This window comes from Alligator sinensis, unplaced genomic scaffold, assembly GCF_000455745.1.
Source record: "Alligator sinensis unplaced genomic scaffold, ASM45574v1 scaffold4_1, whole genome shotgun sequence".
Classification (NCBI taxonomy): Eukaryota; Metazoa; Chordata; order Crocodylia; family Alligatoridae; genus Alligator; species Alligator sinensis.
Genome location: NW_005841887.1, coordinates 3,834,216 through 3,855,271, shown reverse-complemented (window position 1 = coordinate 3,855,271; position 21,056 = coordinate 3,834,216). Strand labels below are relative to the sequence as shown.

At 38.6% G+C, this 21,056-nt stretch overlaps 1 protein-coding gene across 2 annotated transcripts in view; it reads right to left on the bottom strand.

Moving 5' to 3' along the window:
- Positions 1 to 8,121: 8,121 nt before the first annotated feature.
- Positions 8,122 to 21,056, bottom strand: part of ZNF148 (zinc finger protein 148) — a 29,036-nt gene continuing 16,101 nt past the window's right edge. For both annotated transcript variants that reach the window (XM_025196952.1, XM_025196951.1), the window contains 2 exons: positions 17,413 to 17,531; positions 8,122 to 17,149 (listed from right to left, as the gene is read on the bottom strand). In XM_025196952.1, the coding sequence (XP_025052737.1) occupies positions 15,554 to 17,149; positions 17,413 to 17,531 (1,715 nt within the window). In that variant the 3' untranslated portion in view covers positions 8,122 to 15,553. The remainder of the gene's footprint in view (positions 17,150 to 17,412; positions 17,532 to 21,056) is intronic.

Genomic DNA, 21,056 nt, shown 5'->3' with positions numbered 1-21,056 from the left:
GCCCCCCCCCCCCACCAGTTCCTTATGTTCCCTGCAACAAATGTCCACATAAGGAGCAATTACAGGCCAGGCTCATACCCAATCTTGTTTCCTAATACCTTCCTCATCTGGGACTTCTCTATATTCAGGAATATTTGTAAAGGTGTGAATTTAAAGTGGATTACTTAAACTGCATTAAACCCCTGTAGGGCAATGACTCAGAATTTAAGTGGCCTTCATTCGAGTCAGCTTAACTTCACAGTGGAAGCAAATTAAACTAAATCAAAGTAAGGTCACTAAAATTCTGAATAAAACTGCCTCCACCTACGGTTAGTGTCATTCAAATAATCAATTTTAGGAGTTAATTCAGGTCAACTTTTCTGAGCAGCCCTTCAGAAAAGCCCCACAGCTGTGGCTCCAGGCAGAGACCGTGAAATGGGTTCAGAGTAGTGCACGGAGGAGTACAGACTCCACACGGGAGGGCTCCTGAAGAAAAGAGAGATCTGTGAGGGTCTGTGGAAGTAGGGGAGCAGTGGCTATGAAACACCTTGGCTTTAGCAAGGCTTTTGGTGTGGTCCCGTATGACATTCTCATTAATCAGGTCAGGAAATACACATATACCTGCTTGGGTCATCATGCTCAATGGAGGTTCACCAACAGTCCAACATCTAGTTGACAGGAGGCATGAAATGGGATTCCCCAGGCATCTGTCCTGGGTCTAAATATTTATTTATTTCATATATTTAACATCTTTATTAACTATTTGGATAATAGAACTGCTTAGCAAATCTGTGGATGACACCAATGTGGGTGGAGTTGTAGACACTCTGGAGGATAGAGGAAGAATCCAGAATGACCTGCATAGACTGGAAAAATAGTCCACGATCAATCTGATGAAATTCAATAGCACAGTCCAGCACTTGGGATGGAATAATTGCATGCAGAAATGCAGACTGAGGTGGGCTAGGCTACAGTACTGGAGGACTCAGGGGTTACACTGAATCCGAGTCAACAATGTGTTCTTGTTGCAAAAAGAAGTCATCATACTGGACTGTGTAAACAGGACTGTCTCTTGCAGAGCAAGGGAAGTGATCCTCCTGTTCTCTTTGGCACGGGTAAGGCCACACCCAGACTGCTGTGTCTAGTTTCGGGCCCCATACTTCAAGAAAAATGTGGACAAGTTGGAAAGAATCCAGCAGAGAAGCCTGGGAAACATGATTTATGGAGTGAGGCTGAAAGAATTAGGATTATTTAGTCTGGAAAAGAGAAGACTGAGGAGGGACTGGATAACAGTCCTCAAATACCTGAAGGGTCATTATAAAGAAGACTGAGATGGGCTTTTCTCTGTGGCCGTAGAGGGCAGAACTAGATGCAATGGCCTCAAACTGCAGCAGAGGAAATGTAAGCAGGGATGATCCTGCCTGGACCAGGAGACTAGATTAATTGACTTCATGAGGTCCCTTCCAGCCCCTTTCCCATGATCATGATGCGTACCACTGGATCTGTCTATAGGAGATGTAAATTTCTGAAAAAGTCTCCTGCTTTTTCAGCCTGCCTCCCTTTAAAGACTCACATTCCTTATGAACAGGAGATAGGGATCCAGATTGGTATCACTAGCCATGGTGTGTGGAGCAGGCACGCTTTAGCTCTACAGGATCAAGATGTGGGCAATCGCCATCTAACCTAGGAGCTGGCTGTTAGAGGACAGGGGTCTGGAAGTACCAAGGGTCATGGAGTTGGAGTCCAGAACCAGGAAGAAGGATGAAGTCAGGAAACAAGACCCAGGGCACAGAAAACCAGGACCAAGGAGTCAGAAGTCCAGGGCTAGAGAGGGAGGCATTTCTTTTGTTGAGTAGCTTGGTGGCCAGTGAAAGGACCGCTGCTTAAAAACAGGCAACCACACCCAGCAGGCAACTGGGGTCAGATGGGGGTAGACAGGCCACTGGTAACCAGGCCAACTCGGGTAACTAGAACCAGCTGGTGGCAGTATGGCCCATGGCAAATCCTCACACTCCTCAGGACCTTCCTTCTCACAGGCATGTAGACTTCTGTACGTTTATTTAAGAGCAAAACAAATTGCTGAATCACTCATGCAATTCTCCATGAGTTGAGCATGTGAACCATATGACAAATGTTAGCCTCCTTACCTATGGAAGCACTGGCAGATGCTCAAATACTAGGATGAAAAAGGTTGTAAAATAAAAAAAAACAAAACAAAAAAATCCTATAAAAGAACAGAACATATTCCTAAAATAGCATACCCTAGAGAAAAGCCAACATATTCCCATCTGAATTCACTCATAGCTGGAAGTTTAATATGATAGGGTGATTTTACATGCAGTTTACCATACTTTTTTAAAACTTTTTTCTAGAATGCTTGTGCAGTGCTTCTCAGCAGGGTATCCATGTCATCACAAATAGCTTTATAGGTTTAAGGAAGGGGAAAAAGAATTTCAAGCTGCCTGGAGTGACTCTGTATGACAAAGCTGGATCTCAGGGTAGAAATAGATGTTGCCAAATTAAGTGGATCAGCTGTGCCAGGATGCGCTTCACTGGGTGAAACACGTCACCCGTTGTTGTCCGTTGTCCTGCAGCATCAACAGGTGGGACATGTTCTCCAAGGGCCTGTGGGGCCCAGTCTTGCACACCCTAGGAATTCCCAGCAGGATCAGTCCTGTCAAGCCCAGGGAGTGCCAGCCCTCCCAGTTACTGAATCCCAGGGTCACCTCTCAGTAAGTGGGAAAAATTAAGCAGGCACATCCCGAGCTTGGGAGCTCAATCCCGCCCAGGAATTCCCAGGATCAGGCCCCACAAGCCTCCGGAGCACCTGTTGAGGGCAGATGGAGAGTGCAGGTAGTGCCAGACTGACCGCACTCTCCCACCATAAGGCAAATAGACATCCGCTGCAATAAAGCAGCACAACTTACTACCTTTTATCATAACCATGCTACGGCACAACAAAAAGCGTGGACATCTTTTCGGTTTGTGTTGTGCCAGTATAAAAATCGTTATGGTGGCACATAGGAAAAGTCAGTTTCTACCCTAATAGAGCTCCACGGTTTTTTAAATCTGATGTCAAATAGATCCAACATTTTTTCATTTTAAGACATTCACACCACCAGGGTTGTGTTTAACCAGGGTCCTGATTTAATTGGATATTTACATTTCTCTCCCTCTTTTTTTTTTTTAAATGTATGAAGAAATAACTCAAAGGAAAGAACACGCTTACCTAATACTAAGGCTTTTTTGAATGAAGAGATGATGGGGCTTGGCTGGTTGTTTCAGAACTTTTTAGGCAGTTCTGATATCTCTACAGTTATACCTGTAACAAAGCAACTTTCAGTAACTGGCAAAGTAAGTTGAAGAAAATGCAGCATAAAGGTTAAACAAAGGCCTCCTTTTAGATTGTTTTTGTTGAGCCTACTCATTACAATTATCCCTACTCCTTGCAATTATCCTGAAATAGTGTCCATGCTTCCCATTCATACTGCATCTCTAAATAAGAACTAAGGAGAAGAGCATAGGGAGATAAGAGTTTCTTTTGAAGAGTGCTCTGGGTACAAAATGAATGTTTCTTTAGCAATTGCATTTGTACTTGACCAAGATACTGCTGTTTAGCCAAAGAACTATTTATAAACCACTCTGCAAAAAAATCATGGCGTGTGTTAGTTTTAATAGGTGCTAGTCTGGTGTTTTGATCTAACAAGCAACAAAAAAGGCACTGTATTTTTTGCCTTTGTATAGTAGCACTGATAATCAGATTTGACCATGAGGAAAAATCATTATATATGTAAGCAACTGTGAAAGCTAACATGTGTTTAATGGCACAGCTTGTACTTCTGTACCTCTGCCAGCTTACCTCTCTCAAATAACAACTTTAAAGGTTATGCCGCCCAGGGAATATTATCTCTTCTGCAAAAAAGGCACCTGCCTACAGTATAATACTAGTGTGGTGAACTGTGTCTGCAGACATAAATGTAACTTATGGCTAGGGATATGACTACACAAGTTTACAAGCTGGTAAGACAGCTAAACTAGCATACCAGATACCCTCAGTCACCACTAGTATGTCTACTGCCCAACCACAGATTTGCTAATCAGTGGCAGCAGTGTATAACTGCTACAACAGTATCATACTTGGGCTCTTGTGTATGAGGTACACAGCAGTATTCTCCAATAAAAGGATCCCCAGCTGAGAAAATGTTATTCAAGACAGGAAGGAAAGAACAGTTGTGATTTGGTAACCGGAGAATTTAAAACAATGGGCCAGATGCTGTAGAAATTCTGCGAGGGAGTTGGCTGTGTGCATCACAGAGAAGGATCAGACACAAGAGTTTCTCTGGACACGAAGAGTTGTTGACAGAGGCACAAACAGCTTCGGTACAATAGATTCCAAAGAAAATATTGAAGAGAGAAAACATGGAAAAGGTCAAACTGAGTGACCGTTACAGAAGGGGATAGAAGTTCCTTGCCAAAGCAGAGGAGGGACTTTCAAATATAGTATTATCCCAACGAGCAAACAGGTTGTCTGGAGGACAGGAAGGTCTATTTTGCCAGTTGTCCTGGTAAACTATGATAAAGAAAATACTATGCCAGAATATGAAAATTGATAAATGTTCACTGGGAAAGCATCCTAGCATCTCTATAGCGAAAGTCATTGTAAGCACCAATAATTTTTATTAGCCACTATCACTTCAGTCACTAAGCTATTCCACAAAGCTGCTCTTTCATGCTTTCAAGGCACTACATAACAGACACGGACAATGTAGAACCACTTGCTTCAAAGAAACGGAGCTTCACTGATACACAGAAGAACAACAGATGATTTTTGAAGACATAACACTGCTTTTTAAAGCTCAGAGATAAAATTACCAATCTGTCTTCTCTAAGCTACACTTATCACCATACGTCAATCCCCCACCCGACACACATTCTTCACACTTGAGGCAATCTAAATTTTAGTCTTCCTTTTTCTATCTACCAGCAGAAGCCGCAGACATAAGCTGAAAGAGTCCATCCATCTTAAATGTCTTTGTAGACTAGAACAAAACCAGGTTAATGACAGTAACAAGGCCTAGAACCTCCATGTTGCCTTGAACTAACCTTGGAAGTGTAAATGAACCAGCTCAAGCATTCTCTCTCAGTGCTCAAGACTAATCTGAATGTCCTCTGGAGAAATCCTTACCTAACTCAATGGTGACAAGGGTATTGACAAATGTCCTTAATGACCAGCACTGGCGGCCTGCCCCACTTGAAAGATGCACAATCCTATGGTCTAATGCTCACGCAACGGAGCCTGCTCTGCAGAGAAGAGCAGTTGTAAGAAAGGAAGAATGAGAAAAGCAGAGCTTTCTGGGAAACAGGTGCATCAGAATGTACCTGGTATGAGTCCGGACATAGCGTAAAGGCACATTTGCCCAAGCAGAAACCACGGTCAAAATTCCAGGTAGTCCCCTAAGTGTTTAGCTACAAGTCCCCTAAGTGTTTAGCTTATATCAAGGAGCTGCATATGAAGCAAGTAGGAAACTAGGAGAGTTAAATGATGATCAAGTCGGGACATAAAAGCTTCTGCATACTACAACTCCCCTGTCTTGAGTCTTTCAGACTTTTTACTCTCAAAACAGGCTTTCTGAAAGTTCCAGGATGTAGCAAGTCTAATATACTGCCTCACCTGAAAAAAACATAAGCTAATGGGTATTTTAATTCCCCAAATGCACAAATATTTGGAATGAAGTGATAATCCAAGTGTCTATGCCTCAAATGTTGGAGTGCTTCAAAGAGGCTTCTTTCACAGTCCTTTGGAGAGGGGAGTTGATGGCAATTGTTTTCAGGTCTTTCATCACATCCCCCCCCCCCTTTTTTTTTTTATTGTTCATCTGTTTGATGTTAGCCAGGGAGAGTCACTGAGCCAGTAGTGATAGTGAGTAGGACACTTTTGCTGCAAGTAAACCTGCTAAGGAAAAATAAGATTGAGATCTTTGCAAAAATAGGAAATCTGTCAGTTTGTATGTAACATTCCCTCCCTTGGGTTTAGCACAAGGACTGAAAGTGTTATATTATCACTGCTTGTCAAAAAAATTGTGGACGAGCAAGTGGACAGGTAGAATTTTACAAGCCTGGAGGATCAGGTGCTATTGAACCAAACCACCATGTTTAATTGAAGCAAAAGGCAGGGTATTAAAATCAGGGATGCAAGCAGCAGTTTGTTGCATCAGATGCTGTATAATTGTATTAAGCCCCCTTGTTGAATACTTGCCACCGATTTGCACAAAAGGATTTAACATGCACATATCTGATGGGTTTAACAGTTTAAGTATGATGATGTGCCTGAATCTGAAGGACAGCCCTGCAATGGGGAGTGTACAAAAGGTTACTTACCAGAGAGACCAGTCCAGTATACATCTAGCTTCTGAAAGGAAAACATATACATACTTCATTTTTAGTTTCCATCACAGACAACGATTTCCATTTGGGAGATTTGGCAGATCTAGTTCTCAAGATAGAAAGAAGCACAAAACAGTATACAATTACACCGTAGGAAATGGTCCTCCACTGATGGGGGTGATGGATGAGATGACAAACACTTGGTCTTTTCCAGACTATTTCCTAGAATGGCCAGGCTGTGAATCACTCCACTTACATAAGTCACTGAACTGAAGCCACAAAACAGTTCATCATATGAAGTACAGGAAAAATGCCAAGTTAGAGGGATAGAGATTGTATTGCTCTAAATAAACTGACATAATCCTAACAAGTCATGTTAATGGAAAACTGATCAGAGTTCTTAGAGAAAAAGCTAAAGCTAACTTAATAGATTATTATTTTTGCAGTAATACTAGCTCAGGGAATAACTTATTTTGCAACATTTTTTCAACCAAACTGTTGACCAATTCCCCTACTTTCAAGATCACATTAGTATTTGACATGCTTTCTTTTAAATCATACAACAGCCATATGCTACAAATTTAAATGTCAATACTGCCTTGTTTCCAGTTAAAAAAAACCTAAAACAACTAAAAATAAATTATCACCAAAATAAGCAAATACAATGATGAGAGACAGACCACAGGACTGCTGAGATACTACTTTCTCAGTCTCATTTCAGAATACATCTACAAGGTACGACTTTGCTTTACATGCTTTTTTAAAAGTCCTACGGTAGTTGGATGTAAACATACCTTGTGTCATGCTTTACAAATTTTAATACAGTAATATTATATAATAAAAGTGATTTTCCACATTAATATTCCTCTGGATAATACACTCATCCTGTTTTTGAAATATGTATTTCTCATTGCACAATATTATTGGGCAAAAACATCAGACGAGGTGTATAGCAGTACACAGCCTAAAGGGGAATGGAGTTTACCTTATTCTGTGAGCCAGGGCTGAATTTATTTCCATCAAGTCTATTTTTATGCAGTCAAATCATCAAATCTCTATATTTCTTAAAATCAAATACTTTTGTTACTGGAAATGGTCTTGGAATTACATGTCAGAATAATCACTACTATAAGATTGCAGCAACGTAACAAAAAAGTGACTAGAGTCATTATAGGGGCTTATTTATATCTTTGCACCTAAGCAGTTATTCTTTATACGTTCACTATGCTATCATTTGCTGCATTTTTACGCTTTCAGTAAAAGTGCACTATGAAATATACTGAATGAAAAGTAAATCATACATAAACCCACACTTTAAAAATGAGTTTCTTTTGCATAGAAAGTCCCAATTCTTTTTTACACTAAGACCAAAGTTGTGAAAAGGACTCTAATGTAAATAAGAATCAGTGCCAAAAAGAAGCTCTTTTGTCATCTCATACGTTTCTATCAAATGGATAGAAAATTCAGATTTGATGTTAGGAAAAGCATTTTAGTTGGAAGGATAGTTAAGTACTGGAACAGATTATTTACAGAGGTGCTGGCTTCTTCATCATTACAGGATTTTTTAAAGCAAGTTAGGCAAATATCAGTCATGACTGGTTTAGGTAGAACTGACATTGCCTTAGGGCAAAGGGGTGGATGAGATGTTCCTTTTCCTTATTTCCTACCATACTCTAATTTTATGACTTGCTGTGTTCACAAACCGATTTTTGTCTTAAACCAGGTAACACAAAAAATGCTACTAAGCCTAGCTCATAAAACAGTTCTCTATATTTTTATTTAAGATAGTCAGTGACCACATTGTAAAATGCACCATTTGCAAATATGAATGATCAGACTTATTAGTTTAATTAAAAATAAAGCAAAAAGACCCAATTTTCCTTGGTATCAAAACACATAAAAAGGGTACTTATAAACCCAAAAGGGCTAGGTTAAGAAAATAGTAATGTCACAAGCAGTGAAAGAATAAATCAGTTCTAAGAACACAATATCATTCACCCTGCCTATGCATATAAATAACATCTTTTACTGTAGTATACAGGAACAACAATCCAATTCTTCATCCATGTTTTGTCAAGCAGGATTTAAATTACAGTAGCAATCAAATGAACAGGAATAGTAACTCTCAAAATATCTTCAACTTAAAAGTAAGTATCCTTTACTTAAAATTATTTTGCTTAAAAGTTTTTAGACAAGACAGAAATAGAAACTTGTAAAATGCATCAATTTTACCCAAATCAAGCCTGCTAGAGAAATATCTTTAGAAGGTTTGATGATTTTGGGGTAACAATGTTATTTTGAGTAAACAATAAAATTCCCTACTAACTTTAATGGGAGAAGCATAGAACTGTAAGAACCTAACAATTTGGATCAAACTGCTCTCCTGCAAAATAATTTTCCGCTATCTGAATAGATTGAGAGATGTAAATGTTTCTTTTAAATCTTAGTGTATTTAGTAACAATAAATCATCTCATGCTTAAGTCCTGTTTGCCATGAGACCCAAACCTCTCTCAAATGTACATTCATTTGCCCATACTTGCACAAACACATCATGAAATTCTTGATCTCACAGGAATTAAGACTCACCTCCTAATTTATATTAGAGACATAATAAATACATAAATGCATGCCTCATGTATACAAAACCATCTCTGTTGCTTATATACAGTTTCTTACTGGTTGAAACCTGGTTTGAATTTTTATTTTATTCTTACACTGACTGTAGAAAGGACAACATGGATGGTGTAGTTTAAAAGAATACTCTTTAACAATTGAAATAAACCTATTATCCTGCCAGAAACTTAACTATAGTATTTTTTTATTAGTTGAAATACAAAGAAGCATATGGACTTCAGGAAAATAACACTATATCAGAAAATGCACTGTAACAGTGTTCCACTATATATATCATCAGGTTTTTCATCACACATTTATTTTCTCCTGTACATTAAATTCTCTACTAATTTCTCTTTTCAAAATCATATTTCCAGACTCAATTCAGCACTACATAGTATGCCCTTGAAATAAAAGGAGGTCACCTGCTTTATTTGGATACCAAGTTCCCTTCCAAACAGCATTAAAATAAAGACAAGACCACACAGACGAAATCTAGTATCATTCATTGCTGACAATGAAAATACCCCCAAACTGTTGCAAAATTCCTTCTACTGAAATGCTTTGCTACAATAATAAAAAGCATACATTACATATAAAAAGATACCAGTGTACTAAAAGTGACAGAAGTGGACTAGCAAATCCTTCAAAGCACATATTATATAAATGACTAGCATTTAAAAACATTTCTCCTATAAAATGTAGGTCCATATACATTTATAAATTGGTGTTTTTTCCCCCTAAAGCGATAACTGTGTTCAAATAGTTATTTTGCTCTGTACAGACTAATACCTACTCGATTTGAACTACTTGTTTGATGTTTTAATAAACCCATCCATCAGCTGATAACTCGCACTTGAAAAATAAGCATCCAAAATGAACATGTGACTTCTAGATTCATTGTTTAACTGCATATGGATTATGAAAAGAACCACTCCTTTTATACTGGAGCCCCAAGTCACATCAGGTCAGTACCAGGACATAAGGACTCCAAATTTAAGGGAAGGAATAGTCAGGAATCAGCACAGTAGCAACAAAGTATCTCTCTTCCTTTAGAGACAGAGCTGCTAAGCTTTTGCAGTCTTCCTCATCTCGCAGAAGTGCAGTAAAACCATTCATTTCTTACCTAAGTGTGTACAGATGGAGTCACAGATCTAAAGACTGTCTCCTGTGCAACTGAAATTGTGCTGCGTAAACAATATTATATACTCCACCAGGAGGACAGTTGAATTTATTTATAAAACAATTAATGAATATTCATTCACTCAAACAAAGCTATTAACTCCAAAACTATTTTTGGACCTATCCTTACGCTACTTTGTAAAGTTAGCACTGTCATGTATTATTGCTTACATACAGTACATCATCATTTGCCTCTAACAAAGCAGAACTGCAATCAGTTGGTTTTTTTTATATATTTACAGCATTTTTGCGTGTTTTTTAAACAAGCTATAAAAACATTACATACTTTACAGACATTACAAATTTCCACATTGGTACGCAATTCAAACAAATGGAATGCATAACAATAATAAACATCATAAAGGAAGACTGACATAAGTCCTTGATTGTCAAGACACATTTATATTTATATATAAACTTTAACTGTGCAGAATCAAAGATTCAATCATAAGTACATCCTTATTTGATAAATCATATTTACAGCATGATATTGCATAAAAAAATAAAATAATGTTGTTTACACAATTTTACCTTTCCATCCATTGGATTAAGGAAAGCAAGAAACAATTCTTAGAAATGTTTGCTTGCATCCATTTGTGTTTCCTACCAAAAGATACAATTTTAAAAAGGAAACATAAGGTATTTGTATGTATAGTAAAAGCAACTATAAAATTTATTTCCCTGACACAAAGCAATTGTAAATTGAACAAAAAGTTTAAATTTAAACTTAAACATGTTTTCTCATTAGCAGTAATACTTCTGTAGTACATGTTCTTTGCAAAAGTGAGTTTTTGTTAAATGAGTTACATGCCTAACATAAACATGCGCTACCATAAAATGAATGAACTTTCAAAGTTACAAGACTTCCATTTAGCAGATTTTTTAAAATAACAAAACATGAAATTATTTATCTGCCTGAGTACCAATCACATATTGAAAGTCCAAATGGATATTGGTACCAACTACAGTATTGATAGCACAAGCATATTTCTGCCTGCTAAAATTTCCAAATGTATTCTCAGAAACATCAGCATTTTTCCCTAATTTGTAATGAAGTTAATTGAAAGAATTAAGCACAAGAAAATTTAATTTGGAAATGTACATACATACACAGAGTAAGCCAATACTGCAAAATTTAGAGTAGATTAATCAAAATATTCTGGTTCATTTTCAAGTACTACACAGAATACAAACAAAAATATTCTGACCAAACACAAAATGCACTGTATATATGCAGGTGGAGACTTTTCAGAGAATAAAAAACTGAACGCTTTAACACTTGAAAAACCAACTCCGAAAAGGTTACAGCAGAACTCCATTAATTTGCAGTAAAGACTTGGAAACCAATTACAAACAACTGATTTTTGACAAGTAGTGAGTAAACAAGGAAACAAAAACAAGAACGTCACATGAAAAGTATTGTTCACTTATTTGGGTAAGTGTAGTTTAGTTTTCAGAATTTATTGAGCTACTTTTTAGTATACTAAGAAATGTTCCGAAATATACTAAGATGAAGTAGCACAGACGTATCAATGTGAGAACTCATGACTGAGGTCTTTTCAATTACTTTTTCATACTTTTCAAATTTTTGCAGAGGTGGGGAAGAACCAAATCTTGTATATATGAGAATTAGGGAATGTTCTGATTGGCAACAGCAAATCAGCAAGATTTTACTGTACCTTCCCTTTAATAATGAACTATTCTCCCCCTCAAAATCATTGACAATCTACAATATAAATATAAAAATAATAAACATATTAAATAACCATTAGTACTTTAGGAGTTGTATTTCCTCCTTGAACCATAATTTTCATGTAAGATCATGAAAACAACTCCTTTAAATACTTAAATTGAATTTTGTGTATTTCTGTTCACGAACCCAGTGTACAGCAGTTTTCGCCAAACCTTGTCATTTATGATTAATTCACCCTCAAATCAGCTGAAGAAAGTGTAGATGCTGATTCATATCCAATTGCCAGCCAATTCTTTCATTGCCAGTAATATTCAAGGTAAAAGCAGAGCAAAGGTCTAATGCTACAAGGGACACTGTCAAGTAATTTAGGCCCAAAATACAAATGATCTAAAAATCATTACTGCCTGGTAACAATCATCCTCAGTTTTCTTTATTCTTTTTTTTTTTTTTTTTTTTTAATTATTATTCATCATTACTCTGTCAAGAAAAAAAGACATCCACTTCTCTCTCACACACGCACACAATGCTTGAAAAAACATCCAATAATATAGGAGTTTCTATTGTTGGTTCTGTAGGCTGTGAAATGCTACACCTCATATTGTGCTTATTTAATGTCAGTAGATGAACAATGTAGAAAACAGAAGTGGTACAGAGGAAAAAGAGAATGAGCATTCTCCATTACCAGCAAAAGGAAAAGCATATTTATTTTAGGGCACAAATTATAAAGCATGTAGGAGGAGGAAATGTGTTTTAAATGATGACCTTGTTAAAAAAAAAAAAAAGAGAGATTTTCTAGACAATGACATTTACCAATAAAACTATGATGAGATGAACACATGGATTCCAGAATGACAGCACTGTCTACACAGGACATTATACCACCATAGAGGAGTATAATCAGGCTGGTAAACTCCTCTGTACTGGAAGTCCTAAATATTAATGGATTAAACTATTAGTGCCACCTCTCTAACTACCTGCATAAAGTGGATCTACAAACTGAAGGGCTAGACTAGGCCTTCATAATCTGTGCTATGGCACAGGGTACAGCTTTAATTCCCCATGGAGCAGACTGGAGAATTAACTGATACAAAGAATCACAGTTCTTCTCATCCACTCCTTGTTCTGGGACAGGGTAGATTATTTCACCCTTGATATGGAACGGTTTATTCATGCCTAGACACCCATCTAGCTATTCTGCTTGGTGAGCAAAGAAAGTGGGGTGAGAGCTCTCCCTATCAGATGCCCACTTTCTCACAGAAGGGTACCAGGGCAGTAGCCCCTGCTCACTCCAACACAGCTGAAGTCACAATTTGCTTAGGGCTGAGCAGGCCTTCCTCCGATTTCCCATGCAGCAATAATCTGTCTCCAAGGATTAAGTTTTAAACAAGGAATAATGTTAAATGGATACTCATATCTTTGCAATGACTCTCAATGACAGGCCATTAAGGAAAAAGGTGGCAAAGAAGTAACATGGGACACTGAAAACTAGGACATGATAGAGGTGATACTCGGTGGAAATGAGCAATCTGCTTCATGGTAAGTCGTTTCCCATTGTCAGTTATGTGCCTGTGTGGATCCATATTGGATGAGAGACTTAAAAGAAAAAAAACCCCAATAATATAAGAAAAAATTTAAAAGGACACTGTCAGACTGAAAATACACACGTGTCCCTAATTTTCTATAACGAATTCATTTTTCTCTCGTGTTTATTTTTCTGCTTAACTTGGGGCTAAATCTTCAGAACTCAGCTGTGCAGCAGGTCAATGAATACTAAGGACGGTCAAGGACATCCTAGGCTAGGGCAATGAGAGTCTGGTTCACGCTGTAGGAACGATTAGGCAGGAAGTTCATGTAAATAATGTCTCTGGCCATTTGCCAAACAGGATCTGGATTCCAGATGCATTTTTTTCTTCCTAAACCTGGCTCAGGGAAGTTACTACAGCTACAGTGCTGCCACATAGGAAAAGACAGAGACTGGGATAAGGGTCCTGTTAATTAAAACAATAAAAAAATAACATTACTACTTTGGGAATGGGAGGGTTGCGTCTCCTACCCCATCAGTCCCTTTGCAGGAGAGGGTACTCTTCAGCCTAGCATGGCTCAGTCTTCTCGGCTGATGACTTCATTTGAGAGATGCCTGCCATGGGGTAGTGCTGTAAAAGTATTTGTGCATCTCCAAGATTTTTCCTACTTGCTAGTTAATCAGCCTGTATATGCCAGGCTTATACTGCTGTAAACTACCAGACAGTGTCCCTTTAGGGAAGGTGCAACAGAAGTGACACAACATTTCTGTTATTCAACCCTCATCACCTTAAAATTGCATACAGAACTATCTTTCGTACCATACTGTATAATTCAAGGCAAAGTACTATCCAAAGAAACATATTCATGGTACAGGAATAAAGTTTGTTGTTTATTTATATTGTGAAATGCAACAAAAGCTTCTGATCACTCATCTATGCTGAAAAAGAAATTCTGTTCACTAGCATTAGTCAACCGTTTTGGTTGGTAAAATTGTAATGAATGTAGTTCATTAAGAAATCACTAAAAAGATATGCAATTAGAATGCCAACTTCTTCAGCTTGCTGGGACACTAAAGTATGTTTAATTATTTGAACTGTCAAAATTCCAGACAGAAAGAATTAAATCAGTTTTTACAGAAGCTAAGAAATTCCAAAGTCAATTTATATTAAAAATAAGCAGTGTTGAATGAGATGATAATGATGTAACCATATCAAACCTAAAATTCTAAAAAAAATTATTCTTTGAGAAATCAAAATATATCAAATAGACTCTAAGTGCTCTATGTTAATCTCTGTGAATATCTAGGGTAAAGTACAATTAGGCTTTAAAATCTTGGAATACACAGTTTGTGTAAAGATTATATAGTTGGGAATGTAATCTACAAGAGTATTTCAACTAAAACTTCAGAATCTTGATATCTGCATATGAAAAATCATAAAAGGTTGTCTAGGTTCAGCTGTACAAAGAAATATGCAATACTTCAGGAATGAAGTAACGGTATTAGCAATTATTTATGCATTTTGCTAAAAGGTATTTAAAGTATTTAAATTAATTAAACTTTTAAATAGTGGAGTTAGTCCATCAGATTTTATTACTACTTTTTTCCTCCAAAACATGGCTCAATGTAACTCAAAGCAAAAATAAAGGGCATATGGCAGACACTTCTTTGTAAGAGAGACAGAAGAAAGGGTATTTCTGTAGAATATGCCAAGGTCGTTTAGCCGTAATGTCTTGACATTCAAACTTTTAGTTTATTCTGTCTGTTTCTTGTGTTTAGATTCCCTGCTGAAGAGTAAGACTATGCTGGCAAGCCTAGAAATGACAGTATGAATAATCTCAGACAATTACTGTTCTCCCAAGAACATACAGTGATACCAGTTGGGAAACAATTACAGGAGAAAGTCTTATCTTGGGGTTTTTGTACTATCTGAAATCTCAATGTAGGTAAAAGAGCAAGTTTCTGGTCTCAAACAAGCAAGCGATAAACCACCTTTTATAGGGGTGACAACATGTAAGGCAGTTCAATGACTGGTGACTAACCAAAAAATGCAGTTACTGATCTTGCAATATCAACTTACTTTTTTTTTTTTTAACACAATGCTCTTAAAAGCTTTATAGAGCAATCCCACTCTTGACAGTTGTGTTCTAAAGTGCCAATTTTATTTACAAAGGTTTTCTTAGCCAAAAGTCTGGCCTGTTGTGGCATCAGGTGAAGAGGTCATCCCAGCTCTATTATCATTTACATTCACCAAGGGAAATTCAGGGAATTCGGCACTTGTCCCCGGTCCCCGCAGGTTCACCTGTCCATTGGCAGTGCTAAACTGAGATGATATCCCAGCCCTCGCTCCATGGTACTGAGCTCTGAAAGGCTGCTCAAAGGAGCTAATTTGATAAGCCTGGTGGACAGGCTGTGCCTCTGCTTTCTTCTGAGAAGTCACTTGATCCAAGAAGTCCTGTGTTGAGGAGGAGGAAGAATGATTTGCATCATCTCCTGAAAAGGGAAACGTGTGTTGGGAATCACCAACAATTAGTCCAAAATGAGACTTGTCTGGAGTTGTTCTTAATGGAGAGTTTATTCCCGTTCGAAAACTATTGACAGGTATGGATGCGTAGACCTGTTTGTCTATGGAAGAGAATGCTGTCTGGGTTGCAAGAGTCTGGCTGTCAGTCACAAAATTAAGGCCTGTGTTGTTCAAATAGGCATCATTTTGGCTTGTTCTGTCCAAAGCTTGTTGTAAAAACTTTGAATATTCTTGTAACATACTGGCTTTATCGGCTGAGGAGGCTTGGGAACTTGTTCCAACAGTCTCAGATTGGTTGACCTCAGATACTTCAGAAGAATTGATTGATATGCTAGAGGTCACCTCAGTGTCAGCCACACTGAAAGATATTTCGTGTTGTCCATTAGCTTTGTGGGAATAATGATCTAAGAGAGTTTGCAGTACCTCATCTGGAATGACATTTTTATCATGGTTGCTTTTAATTTCCACGTTCAGTGCCTGTGAATCTAATATGGATGCTGTGGTACTTTCATCAATGACACTTGCTACAGCTGCCTGTGTTACTGAAGGTTGAGAGGCTATGGTACCCACATTCAGAGCGTACTCTCTGCTGTTATTACTAGCTGCTTGCAGATACCTCTTTTTCTTTAAAAACTGCATCGCATCATCGTAATTAGTGCTACTGTGTACTGGCTTACTGGGCCCTTCCTGTAAAGTATCAACTTGGTCAATGTCAGCATTACCTTCAGAGTCCAGTAAACCTTGTTTATCCACAAGATCGAAGGCATACTTTGAAACCTTGTTCTCTTCATATGTGGCTAAAGGTGAAATGGTTTGACTTTGCTCAAGTGGCTGTTTTAGACTTCTCTTACTATTAACTTTTTTGAGAACCAGCTTAGGCGGGTGTATTTCTCCAGAATTTGCTTCTTCCAAGTGTGATCCGCTGACAGAAGAATGTGGCATTTCCACAGCGTATTCTGCCACCATATATTCATCTTTTACTTTTGTACTGGAAGAATATAAAGGCAAATAGTCATTTTTGTCCTTCTTCTGTTCTGACTTATCTGCACTTTCCTTGTCCATAGACTTTGCCTTCTCTGTTTTCTGCCTTTTCTTTTTTGGCAAGGAGCTATCTTTCATAGGTGTAGAGAAGCCAGAATCGTCCTCAGATGTCAAAAACCCAACTTTGGTAGCACTTCTATTAGGCTTCTTGTCACGATTCTCATGGCACATGCGTTTATGTTTCAGCACACGATCAGTCCTGGAGAAGTACTGCAGAGAATTTAAGTTAGAGAAAAATAAATATACTAACAGTAAGAAAAATGCTCTTTAAGTAATTCACTCACTAGTTCACAAACTTCATTTGAAGACTGTCCAACCCCCTAGTCATGAAAATAACATATCATTCTTTTCTATGTCAATTAATATACATGTAGATGACAACGTCTAGAAAAATCTGCATGAATTACTTTTGAACTGTATATTTGGCATTTCAGGTTTTAACACAATAAGCATAACTTAATTAACTCTCTTACCTGCAAACAATATTCACACTGGTATGGCTTCTCCCCACTGTGGGTTCTCTTGTGTCTTTCCATGTGATATTTCTGAATGAACCTCATACCACATTCATCACAGTGAAATGGCTTTTCACCTAACAAGTCACAACAATATAAATATAGATATATGAATATAGTTAAAATAAAACAGCTTGGCAAAGGGTCATTCCACATAACTGTCACAAATATTGGTAGTCTCTACTAGAAGTAACAAAGAGGAGGATTTAGTCTGCTTCTACTAAGAAAACAAAACTGTGGCCCTTTCATATATGTTACCATTTGTCCTAGTACTCAGCAGCCCAATATATCAAAAATGTCATGAAGCAAAGCAAAAAGAACATATATACCCAGAAAGTGTAATAAAGAAAAGGAAATTTTGAGAAGGACAATTCCCATTCCTTTCTCAGCTCCCTAAGTGCAGCTATGTATTACAGAGATATCAAAGTGTGAATGATCAAGGCAGAAGACAAAAACATCTTTCTAAGGCTTGTTATTGCTCTTAAACTCCTTCAGAACAATAAGAACACTGAATAGTTCTCCCACCCTCCTTACTGATTTAACTCTATTTAAAAAATAATACAAGATAGCTACATAGGTTTCAGTAGTTTAAGAAGTTTAAAATATGTGCTGTTTCCTGTTTTTCTATCTTCCATTTTTCAATACGTGTATTTAAAGCTAAAATAACGACCCCAAATACCACTGTAGTTTGAATTCTAACACAGTTCCAATACTGAGTAAGCATCTGACTTGTTCTTTTAATTAAAGTGAAAACAGAAATCTCTGCAACTAAATTCATCAAGGCAAATGGAAGTATTTGCCCTTTGACAAAAATGTAATTTGTTTAGAAAACATATTTGAATACTGACTTCCAATCTTACGCTACCTATTCTTCACCTTGAACCCTAAATTGTTCTGTACTAAAAACAAAACTAAAATAAAGAACCATGCATAAGATAAAGTAATTCTTGTTATCCTTATTTGCTTTTCCCTTTGTCCATACTTCTCTACTGCTTCCCTTTGATACTTCTTCTCTATATTTATCTGATGAAGCCTATAAGTATCACCTCTCCTGTAACGACAGTGCACCTTCAACAGGAATTCAATGTTATTCCACTGAATTCACCCTAAAGAGAAAGACATCTCTTGCTTCAGGTGTAATATTAAATGCATGTTGATTAAAGGGAGTAATCTTGTCTTTTTAATCACTATAAAATGTCCTGCAAAGACCTGGCACAGCATTATTTTTATGAATGAAGACTCCTATATAAACTAGTTTCTTAGAGGGGTCTTGGTCTTCTGTTTAGGTGGAGAAGGGCAGTATTTTTCATAATAGAAAGAAGGAGAAAGCTTAAGTTTTTAAAAAAACCCTATCATTTTGACCAGGCATGGCCCACAAGTGGCATGGGCAGCCTCTGCGTGTGACCCATGACAGGTTAGGGAGAGGACAGGCATCACAGAAGCAGATTTGGCAAGAAACAGAAAGCAAAGCAGCAAATCAGGCAAGGAGCACAGGGCTGGGAGTAGAATGCAGAGCTGAGAAAGGGGATCAGAGCGGCACTTAGGGAAGGCAAGGAGCTTATTTGTGGTCTGCCTGCCAAAAAGGTTGGCCCAGCAAGCGTGAATTCTAGTAACTAGACCTGGTGAATATAGCAGCCCTACTATTTTTCAGTAACTGTATCTCAGAAACTATATTTAAACTTTCTATAATTAAAGTATTTGTTCTTCAATGTCCCAAACTTATTTATCGTTTATATGAATGTTTGCCTAATGAAAAAAACACAAACCAATCTTTGGATTTAAAAGCAGCTTTAAATTTTAAAAAATTGCTGACTGCATCTGCCAATGTTTTTTTGGTCGTGGACAACATATGCCCAATTTTTACTGCACACAATATTGACTTACTTTCTTTACTCCTAATAATATGGACTAGATTGTTTTCTTCATATATCTGAGGCTATGTGATTCCATGGCATTTCCTCTCAGTATTACTACATTACGCATCTGAATATCAGTAAATTAATGTCAGAATAGAAGAATTTAGCCACATCCCACTGTGTAAATGAAGGTGTCCTGGCTAAGCCCTCAAGATGCTTATGTTTTATACTACAGCTCCATTATTACTAAGTATTTACAAATGGAGGATGCAGAACAAGCAAACATTGCATAGCTTCTGTATTTGCCTTCTCCCAATATTTAAATAATGAGTAAATACTGCTACTATTTTAAATAGGATACCAAGCCTACTCTTAATTGTTTTCCTGCAGGACTATAACTAGACATGCTTACATCAGAATTTAAAAAATCTGGTTTACAGAAATCAGAAAGGCAGAGACCTTTTAGATCGTTTAGCAACCTTTTAGCAACTCGGTTACCAACTGCTCCTGGCAAGTCCATCAATACTTTTAATTTCAAGCCATTTCCTAATCTCTCCCTCTAGCCCTTGAATCCTTCTCTGGCTCTTGGACACTTGTACGTGTGATGAAAATGGCTGATTTTTGTGGTTTAATTGCGTCACATTTTACACGTAGGGTTTTTTTTGTGATTTAAATGAATAGGGGTGCACCGATAGAGTAGGGGTGGGGAGGGCAGGGCTTAGGCTGTGCTCGGGCCAGGAAGTGGCAGCGCTGGAAGGGGGGCCTGCAGCCACCCCAAAGTTCACAGTAGCCACCCCGTAGCCCCCCTTCCAGTGCCACCACCACCCACCCTGCCTCCGCCCACCCTGAATGCAGATCTGGCCCAGTCCCCTTGCTGGAAAGAGGTTGGTGCACAGATGTGGGGGCACATGCCCCCCCCCCCCCCCTCTCCTGGGGGTGTGCACAGCAGCGGGAGCCGCCCCCCTTAGCACCCCCCCAGACAAGCCACCCATGGCTCTGTCCCGTGCCCTACCCTGCCCTGCCTTAGCCCCACTCCCTTCCTCATTGTGGGGGCCTCGATATACTCCCATGCATGACCCTTCCCTCCCCACCCAAATGTACCAGCTCTCCAAGCTGCCAGGCTATATTACTGGCCGCATGCATGCTGCAGGTGCACACATGCACAGGGCGTTTATCAGAGACATTATCGGCCACATCAGCCAAAAAAAGCCAACTGCCAATAATGTCAATTCTCCTTTAATCAGTGCAGATACAATATGGACCTGGTGCACCTCTATAAATGAGTTTGTTACATTGCAAACTAAACCACATCCCACGTAGTTTAGTTTGCAATATAGCTACTTTTAACATTGCAGCCTTTAATATGAAGGTTCACATCCCCAGCTGCAGGAGAGGTGGGCTGAAGGCAGAAACAGCGAGTGGTTCAATCCTTTTTTCCCCCCCACAAAGCCTGCCTGCCTCTCTCGCATCTGGGGGGCGAGCTGCTGGCAGGCTGGGTGGCCCCTGAGCTGTGGGGGGCCCCGGCCCTTCCCTCTGGCAGTGGTGCCAGCTGTGGCCGCACAGGCAGGATGCTATCAGGCTGGGGACTGCCCCAGCTTGGGCTCGGGCAACAGTTGGATCCAGATGGGTGCTATCTCTGAGCTGGGGCAGCCCCCGGCCTGCTAGCAGCCTGCCCAGGTGGCCCCAGGGGGAGCTGCTGCGAAGGGAAAAAACCAGGACCTGCCATAGCTCCGGACCCGCCGTTAG